Source organism: Brassica napus, chromosome C1 (assembly GCF_020379485.1).
Source record: "Brassica napus cultivar Da-Ae chromosome C1, Da-Ae, whole genome shotgun sequence".
NCBI classification, from domain to species: domain Eukaryota; kingdom Viridiplantae; phylum Streptophyta; class Magnoliopsida; order Brassicales; family Brassicaceae; genus Brassica; species Brassica napus.
This window is the reverse complement of record NC_063444.1, coordinates 45,288,391-45,298,768: the sequence shown is the minus strand read 5'-3', so window position 1 is coordinate 45,298,768 and position 10,378 is coordinate 45,288,391. Positions and strand designations below refer to the sequence as shown.

The 10,378-nt window shown below is 38.2% G+C and overlaps 1 protein-coding gene across 1 annotated transcript; it reads right to left on the bottom strand.

Moving 5' to 3' along the window:
- Positions 1 to 7,789: 7,789 nt before the first annotated feature.
- On the bottom strand, positions 7,790 to 10,047 carry LOC106348955 (9-cis-epoxycarotenoid dioxygenase NCED3, chloroplastic). Its single transcript, XM_013788810.3, has one exon. It carries the CDS (start codon positions 9,929 to 9,931, stop codon positions 8,135 to 8,137), a length of 1,797 nt encoding a protein of 598 aa, XP_013644264.2. The 5' UTR covers positions 9,932 to 10,047; the 3' UTR covers positions 7,790 to 8,134.
- Between the last annotated feature and the right edge of the window lie 331 nt (positions 10,048 to 10,378).

Here is a 10,378-nt window from a genome sequence, read left to right as displayed (position 1 = left end):
AGGGCCGAGTACATCATACGGTTGATCCATGCGCTGATCCCGTTCCCGGATCGGTTGAACCTAATAAAAAGAACAAACGCTTAATAATGAATCAAATTTTAATGAAAAAAAAATATGTTTAATTACCATGTTTGACCCCGTCCATGTGGATACGGAGTGAGATAGGGAAGATGGTCACGACCGGGCTGTCGAACCAACTCCACAACACTCATCACGTCCGGAGGACCCGGAGAAGCAGGAGCGGGTGCAGCATCGGGAGCGAGAGGAGCAGGAGCGGGTGCAGCAGAGGGAGATGTATGGTAGGAGCTGTGGAGCGAAGGGGAATCTTGAAAATGGCCGGAATCCCGAGACTGGCTCCCCGTACCATCACGACCACGACGCTGTCGAGACCGGGTCTGATCATCATGCGACTTGTAAATTATAAGAAAATTATTTAATAAATATAGAAATATATAAATTAATTTTTTTTAAAAAAAATAAAAATACCAAATAATAGATTATAGTCACAAAAAAATTTTTATAGACATTAAAAATGTTTAATAAATATATAAAAATAGTTCTAATAAACAAAAAATAGTTTTAATAAATAAAAAATAGTTTAATAATTACAAAAAATAGTTTTAATAATATTAAAAATGTTTAATAAATATAGAAATTTATATAATATAAATATAAAAAAATTATTTTTTTTAAATCCCAAATAATAGTTTTTAATCACAAAAAAGTTTTATAGACATTAAAAATGTTTAATAAATATATAAAAATAGTTCTAATAAACAAAAAAATAGTTTTAATAAATAAAAAATAGTTTAATAATTACAAAAATAGTTTTAATAATATTAAAAATGTTTAATAAATATAGAAATTTATATAATATAAATATAAAAAAAAATAATTTTTTTTTTAAAAAATCCCAAATAATAGTTTTTAATCACAAAAAATGTTTTAAAGATAATAAAAATGTTTTGTAAAATCCAAAAAATCAAATTTATATACAAAAAACGTTTTGTAAAATCCAAAAAAACGAATTTATATACAAAAATCGTTTTGTAAAATACAAAAATCGATTTAATACACAAAAATCAAATTTATAAATACAAAAAAAAATCAAAAATTTATAAAAAAATTCTAAATCAATTCAACAAAACAAATTATTTAACCAAATTACAATTCTAAACCTATTATACAACCAAATCACAATCCTAATCAATCACCCTAACAAAAATCTATCAAATCTACACAAAAACCTAACAAATAGAACCTAAGAGAGTGGGATAGGGTCCTTACATGATTTGTGTAAGAGAAAGGGGAGATTGCCGGAGAAGAGGTCGGAGAGGAAGGGTAAATCGCCGGAGAAGAGGGAGAGGAGGCGCAGAGGAAGAAGAGAGAAATGGGGAAGAAGAAGCGGCTCGTGGTTATAAAACCTAGGGTCCGACGGATACTATCCGTCGGAATTCCAATTTCAATTTTCGCGAAATATTTGCCCGGTTAAATGAAAATATTCCGAGGAAATTCCGACGGATACTTAAATATCCCTCGGAATTCCGTCGGAATATTCCGAGGGAATTCCGAGGAACTAGTGTTTGGGGTTTCAAAACATCAATTTTTTTTTGCCGTATTTTATTTCTTATACAATTGTAATGCATACCATTGAGGATTCTTTGTATAGATGATTCTTTGTATAGATGATCATAACCATGAAATAACAAATTTCAAAACGAATTGAAAGTATTCCCTTTACCGTTCATTAAAGTGTATAAGTGTTTCTCTTACGTTGTGGGGATTTCGTTCATACAATTGGAAAAGTGTTTATTATAGGGTAAGGAACAAATGTTTGACTTCATAATCAGTCTAAGACACTTAATAAGGGTTATATAAGTGTTATTCAAACCGCAAAACGTTGTTTTCGATTTAAAAACCCTATTTCCTCGGAATTTCCTCGGAATATTCCGAGGAAATTCTGAGGAAACCCTTATATCCCTCGGAATTCCGTCGGAATATTCCGAGGGAATTCCGAGGAACTAGTGTTTGGGGTTTCAAAACATCAATTTTTTTTGCCGTATTTTATTTCTTATACAATTGTAATGCATACCATTGAGGATTCTTTGTATAGATGATCATAAATCATGAAATAACAAATTTCAAAACGAATTGAAAGTATTCCATTTACCGTTCATTAAAGTGTATAAGTGTTTCTCTTACGTTGTGGGGATTTCGTTCATACAATCGGAAAAGTGTTTATTATAAGGTAAGGAACAAATGTTTGACTTCATAATCAGTCTAAGACACTTAATAAGGGTTATATAAGTGTTATTCAAACCGCAAAACGTTGTTTTCGGTTTAAAAACCCTATTTCCTCGGAATTTCCTCGGAATATTCCGAGGAAATTCCGAGGAAACCCTTATCTTCCGCGGAATATTTTAATTTGTTTAAAGCACTCACATAAGTAAACATCCATCCAGAAAATTCTCTCTGCTTCATTTCTTCTAGTTCGTCCTCTGTGGCGTATCTATATTCGAACCTCTTTTCTGCCATGAAAATCCTGTACATATGATGACATAACGTAATTAATTAAGATTTAAATTTCAACTTGTTAAAATAAAAATTTGTAAGCTTATTTATTTACCTCTCATATTGAAGAACATCTTCGCAGTTGGTGAGCAAATATGTTTGCAAATTACTGCGCTCCTGCTCAGTAAGTCGACGGTCCTTTGGTTTTCCGCTAAGTCGTCCAACGTCTGTGAAAATGTCTGGAACCGTAACATGATATGTTGCCCGTTCGCCTCTATCATCATGCCGAGCAGGTCTTCTGTTTTTGGTCTGAACTTCTGCTGGAAAGTAGTACTCGGCAAAGTTTGAAGTTTCTTCATTGATCATCTGTGCGACTATAGAACCTTCCACCCTACTTAAATTTTTCACCATCTTCTTCAAATGGAACATATACCGCTCATACAGATACATCCATCTAAACTGCACAGGACCACCAAGTTCCAATTCTCTTGCCAAGTGAATAAAAAGATGCTCCACAATATCAAAAAATGAGGGAGGAAATATCTTCTCAAGGTTGCACTGAATCACGGCTATGTTAGTCTTCAAATTTTCAATACCTTCAAGAGTCACTGATCTCGTGCATAAATCGCGGAAGAAACCACTTATCCCTGCAATTGCTTCATGAACATTTCGTGGTAATAGTTCCTTGAAGGCAAACGGAAGGAGGCGCTGCATCATTACATGGCAATCGTGGTTTTTCAAGCCAGTAAACTTTCCTTCCTTTCTGTCGATACAGTTACGCAAATTAGATGCGTAACCGTCTGGAAATTCCACATCGTTTGAAATCCAATCAAAGAACGCATCTTTTCCTTCTGCATCAAGTCGGTATATGGGAAAAGGAGCCCTACCATTCTCATCAACATGAAGTTCTGAACGAGCACATATATCGACTAAATCCAGTCTTGACTTCAAATTATCCTTTGTTTTACCTTGAACATTAAGGATCGTGTTCATGAGATTGTCAAAAAAGTTATTCTCAATATACATGACATCTAAATTATGCCTTAGCAGATGATCCTCCCATTATGGCAGATCCCAGAAAATACTTTTTTTGTGCCAGTTATGTAGGTCTCCAACAGCATCTACCGGAAAACGCTCATGTCCACCGACGTCTGGCGTCCTTTCTGCACCAAAATCTCTTAGTTGTGTCTTCAAATCTTTCCCACAAATTTTCGGAGGTGGACTGTCAAACACCCTCTTGTTCTTCGTAAACACATTCCTACTCCTACGATATGGATGATCAGGTGGTAGGAATCTCATGTGACAGTCAAACCAACACGTTTTTCTTCCGTGTTTTAGTTGGAAAGCATCAGTGTTATCTTGACAATATGGACATGATAGCCTTCCATGCGTTGTCCATCCAGATAACATACCATATGCTGGAAAATCACTTATTGTCCACATTAGTACTGCCCGCATTTGAAAGTTTTCTTTACACGAAACATCGTATGTTTCAGCACCTTGAGCCCATAGTTGTTGCAACTCATATATTAGTGGCTGAAGAAACACATCAAGTGATCTCTTAGGATGCTCTGGTCCGGGAACGAGAATCGAGAGAAACAAAAACTCTCGTCGCAAGCACAAGTTTGGGGGTAGGTTGTATGGTGTAAGAATGACTGGCCATAGAGAATACTGTCTTCCACTCTTGCTAAATGGGCTGAAACCATCAGTACATAATCCAAGGTAGACATTTCTTCTCTCATACGCAAACTCGGGATACTTTGATTGGAAATGCTTCCACGCTTTTGCATCTGAAGGATGTCTGATCTCACCATCTGTTGAGTGCTCCGCATGCCATCTCATTGGTTGCGTTGTGCGTTCAGACAGATACAACCTCTACAACCTTTCCGTTAAAGGCAAATACCACATCCTTTTATATGGCATTGGAACTCTTCCACTCGTATCTTTATAACGAGGCTTTCCACAAAATTTGCATGTAACCCGCTGTTCATCCGCCCTCCAATAAATCATGCAGTTGTCGTTGCATACATCTATTACCTGATACGATAAACCAAGACCAGCTACGAGTTTCTGAACCTCGTAGTATGAACCAGGAGCTACATTATCCTCGAGTAGAATACCTTTTACAAAATCAGCAATCGCATCCACACAGTCTTCAGCCAAATTATAATCTGTTTTAATGCCCATCAATCTTGTAGCAGATGATAAAGTTGAATGACCATCTCTGCAACCTTCGTACAATGGTTGCTTTCCAGCATCCAACATATCATAAAATCTCCTAGCTTGTGCATTGGGTAAATCTTCCCCTCTAAAATGATCATTTACCATCTCCTCAGTACCTACATCATAATCTACATCCGTTCTAATTGGTTCTTCTAATCTAACCACTGGTTGAGGTTCGCTAGTACTACCATGTTCATAATCAGTTTCCCCATGATGATACCAAATTTTGTAACTTCGTGTAAACCCACTCAAATATAGATGAGTCCAAACATCCCGCTCTTTAATAACCTTTCTATTTTTACAATTAGAGCAAGGACATCTTAACATACTTGTTTTTGCTTCCGGTTGTCGGTGAACTAACCTCATGAATTCGGTTATACCTCGTTGGTATTCTTCCATAAGTAATCTCGTGTTCGGATCCAAATGAGGTCGATCGATCCAAGAACGAAAATAATTTGAAGAAGACATGTTTTTTATGAATCAAATTCGTGTGTAAATAGAGTAAGAGGGAGGATGAAGATATGGAGTGAATGAAGAGGAAGAGGAGTGCTTGTATTTATAGTTCAAATCCTGCCGACAGACCGAGGAAATTCCGACGGAATTCCGACGCCAACGGCTAGTTCGTCGGAATTTCCTCGGAATTTTTAAAATCCCCCAACGGCTCTCCAACGTCTATAATATATCCTCGGAATTCATCGGTTTTTTCCGAGGAATACATTTTTCCTCGGTATTCATAAGAATATTCTGACGGATTGATATTTCCTCGGAATTCCGTCGGTATACTCCGAGGAAATTCCGAGGAAACCAAATTTTGGGTTTTCTCGGGATATCCTCGGAAATTCCTTGGGAAATTTCGAGGATTTCATTTTCCGTCGGAATGTCCGTCAGAATTCCGCTGTTTTCTTGTAGTGTTAGTAGTTTCACTCATACTCGAGTAAGCCTTGGTTTTACTAAACCTGACTTACCTGATAACCGAGAAGAGAGATTAGACCAACTTACAAATACTAAGACACATTCTTTATGTTTGATTTTTTTTTCTCAACTTGTGTTTGAATGTCAAAAACACAAAGGATGCTTTGAATTCCCATGATATATATAAACTACATCACATATAATTGAAATAAATTGTATTTTTTTACCATCAGAAATCTCGAAACCTACACCAATCTCTGAATTATGTTGAAGCATCCACATGAACATCCTCGGTCGTTACTTTACAGTAGGCTGGCTACAAATCTTTTAGTCGGGAAATTTGGTATGTATGTATAATCGATCTTTATCTTTTATCCTACTTCATAATTTTATTTAGTTATAATAGAACGCTAAAAACCAAAAATTAATTTCCTATTTATATCTTTACATATAGCCTATTACATTGTCTAGATAGTAACACACACACACATGTAATGATACTTTTTTTAATAATTTTCCTTATTTGGAAAAAACGGATTAAGTTTATTTCGTAAAAGTAGTCTCCGAGAAAATTAAATACTGAATATATATATATATATATATATATGAAATATATACACTATGATTATATTCCAACAGGAATACTAATAGTGGGTTTCTATATATTAGAAGAGAACGTGAACAAACAATCAAAATAAAAATCCACCATATTGAGATATCCCCGAGTTGGCCAAATGTTAATATTTCTTTTTGACATTTCCCAACAACATGTATGATCTGTCTTGACACTTTTGGTGTTTGAGATATTTTCGTGTAAATGTGAAAGTGAACTTATGTGCTTTTGATCCCTATAGGCTATAGCATTAAGCCATTAATTATTGGAATGTTCAGTTTGTGCTTCTTTGGCACACCATTTCTCAGTTATCTATTTTTCCCTCATCCTATATGCGCGCACACGCACATACTTAAATATATATATATGTTCAAATACGTAGACAATATATTATTTTGTATTTAACCAGATTTTTTCCAATTTTCAACCCTTATTTTTCGATATAAACCTGTAGTTCTTTTACAAAAGGAAAAAGAAAATATACACCTAGAGTAATAATTTAACCATTGCTATATAATGGTGTTGTGCTTAAATAAGTTTAGTCGTTAACACTTTCGCCATCCGCCAAATTTAGAAAATAACAATTAATGTAGCTAGTAGATCAATACGATGAGTAACTAACGTGTACGTAAATCTTAAAAGATTTTAAATCTATGCAAGCAACCTAATGTTGCTCTTCCCTTGCAAAAGATGTTAAATGAAAACAAATGTATCTCATATTGCGTACCAAATACTTTGGAAATGTCTTAATCTCAACACACCCAAACACTCTTTCGAACAGTTGACTTTGCTTTATTTGTTTATACATTTATTTTCTCCAAACAATCGTGGATCACCTTATCAGATTAATTAAGTGTTACGTTTTTTAAAAAATAATTGAAATATATTTAAGAAAAAGTTAAATTATATGCGTTATAAACTTATAGTATAAGAATAATGCCGTTAATTTCGTCACAATCCCACTAGTTTTGATTGGTCTCTCCACTGTGTTGCCATCCACCACTCACATTACATATCCAATGCTGTTTACGGTTCTGCTTACCAAAAAACAATATGCTTTTTGATATAGGTTTATGATAACGACCGCTTACTAAACTCCCTTTAATCTTCATTACAAAAAGTCATATTCAAATTACATACTTACTTTTTTGACGTGGGTTAACTTCACTCGTTGGTTTCTATTTCGAAAATTGACTGAAATTGACTTTGGTGATTCTCTTCCATGCAAATACACCAAAAATTGACTAACTATAGATTTATACGGAATGTGAATTGGTTATTAACTTTTGTTTTCAAGTCCAAAAGTTTACCTGAGTCTTGTCTCACTCCGATTGGTCCATTTTAAATATTTAAAATATAATCATATAATATAATATGTTTACAAATAAAATCACTTGATGAAAGATGATGGTGGCACAAACCATAAAACGTTTCCATAAGTAAAAAGGGATGTAATTAAAATAAAATAAAACCTTAGATAAAAAGAGGGCAGTTATTCAAAGTCGAATCTAATGTTGTTTAATTGTTTGCTTGCTTAGAAACATAGATATATAAACATAATTATTGTTTAATACATCTATATAATATTTATACTTCTCACTATGAACAACAACAAGTGAAAGAATAACAGAAACCAGCTGAGCTCGAACGTACCCTACAGCCCAAAAGCTACAAGCTGGTCCCTCAAAATCTTTCATATTTCTACATTGACCCCCCAAAAAAGGGAACTAACAAACCGCACCCCAAATAAAAAAGAACAGAAAAAACACAAGAGGAGGTGATTCCGGGGACGTATATGCAGAGCATCCCACTGGTAAATCCCTCTCTCTTCTCCTTCTAGAAGCTTCTCACTTAATATGTATCCATGTTTTATATTTACACCTGCTTCGCCAAGTCACTAGCTCCGATGAATGTGCCGTGAAATCCATACGGAACCCTTGACGGAAGTTTAACCGTCGCTTCAACCTCCAAGCTAACGGCGTTAACTATCTGTAACTCTGACTTCCACGTCATCTCGTCGTGAACGAAACAGAGGATGTAACCGTCGTCTTCGCCTCCCCCCTCTCCTGGGAGAAACAGAGGCTCTCCACCGTAACGGTTATCGCCGTAGATATGTTTCTCGACTTCTCCGGTAAAGAGATCAACTTTAGCAAAGCCGGAGACTTTAGGCCACGGCTCGGCCAAAGCGAGGTAAGCGTATCTGGTTTTACGGCCGAGCATGTTTCTGTTCACCATCCCTGCTTCGAGGTTGACCTGCTGCTCACCGTCGGAGATGATCGGACGGCGAGTGGACTTTCCGGTTCTGAGGTTGAGGCGAATCTCGGAGAGGACGCTCTTGAGATTCTCGTTGGACTCGTTGAAAATCGAGTCCGGCGGAGTCATGCAAGAGCCGATCACGACGACTTCCTCTGTCTCCGGCTCCTCCCACGCGTTCCAGAGGTGGAAGCAGAAGCAGCCCGGCACTTCGATCCACTTGATCCCCGACGAGTCTCCGGCGTACTTGTCGAGAACTCCGAATCTCGCGACTTTGTTCTCGTCGTAAACCACCGGAGAGCCGCCGCGGATCATCTCCGGGAGCTTGAACACGACTTGCTGGTCCGGGATCACGACGAAGTTCTCCGTGATCGCGAAGTCGTGCATCATCGTCGGCTGTTCGAGGTTGATATCGACGTCCGGCGATTTCGTCCCGTCCGGTGAGAATCTGAAGTACTTTAAGTAAGGCTTCGAAACGACGTCGTAGCTTAGAGCGAATAGCTCGCCGGATTCCGGGTCGACTTTCGGGTGGGCGATCATTGTGGATTCTAGTTGCCCGTCGAAATCGTAACGGCCAACGGTTTTCAAGTCTCCGCTTGGAGTGATCCTGACTTGGTAAGGCAAATCGTCCTCCGACATGGCTAATAACCGGTTGTTGAAATAGACTAAACCGGCGTTAGCTACTCCGGTTCCGTGTCCCGGGTCGACTAAACCGGCTGCAGCTCTGGCGTAGAATAGCATGAGACGAGCGATACCGGTGTGGCCGTGAAGCTCGCCGATGGCTTTGGGGAAAACAGGTTTACCCAACTGACGCTCCTGGATGAACCGGTTTGTTTGAGTAAACCGGCAAGCGTAGCTAGCTGAACCGTCTTCGAACTTAACGGCGTGAACCATCCCGTCTCCGTCGAAGAAGTGGTGACCTGTCACCGGCTCGTGAAGCGGGTTAGCCCCGTTGCGCACGTACACTCCTTTGATGGAATCAGGTATCTTTCCGACCACCGGGAGATTACGCCGGACGGGCTGTTCATTCACCGGAGCGAAGTTTCCGGCGATCTGAACACTAGGATCGGCGGTTTTAGGGAGTGGATGTTGTCGCTCGTGGCTCACTAGGAAGCCCTCCGCCGCGTCCAACGCCGCCGCAGCTGCTCTTTGGAACAAGTTCATCTGTTTAGTGTCGGAGTCTTTGGCTTTGGGGTTAACAACAATGGCTGGAGAGGTTGAGGACTGCTTGGGGAAAAGAAGAGCAGGAGGAGTGTGAAGCGCGGAAGAAACATTGAGCTTGCGTTGGACACGACTTGTCATAGGCAAAGAGCAAGAATAACTCAAGTCGGAGGTTTGAGAAGATGATAATGACGGCTGAGTATGATTACCACCGAGCCATCTCCGAGAAACCGCCGTATTCGCCGTGACAGAAGCCATTTTTTTAAGTATGCGTGATCAGTATTAGTGCTTAAAAAGTGATCGTTCTGTTTTGAGATTTGTAAAGTCTGTTTTTTTTTTACTTTGTCGTTGAAGTGGAGAAGGGAAGAGAGAGTTGGTTTGAGAGCGATGAAGTGTTGAGCGTTTATATAACCCGGGAGAGGAATGGTGGGTCCCATCTAGGTGGCCACGTGTTGAATCAGTGACGGAGAGAGGAATGGAGTGAGTGGGTGTTAAAAGGGTATTTTGGGAACAGACTAAAAAAACAGAGTAATATGGTTCAAAGTTGAGACCTTTCACACTTGGACAAATGCATCTACTTCAATCTTTAACTCCCTTTGTCTTGTTTTTGTCTTCTTCTGTTTCTATGTTTGCTAACAAGTCTTAGGCAACTTGAGCATAACATATGTCGTGCAACAACCTCTAATCTATTTGAGATTTATCCTC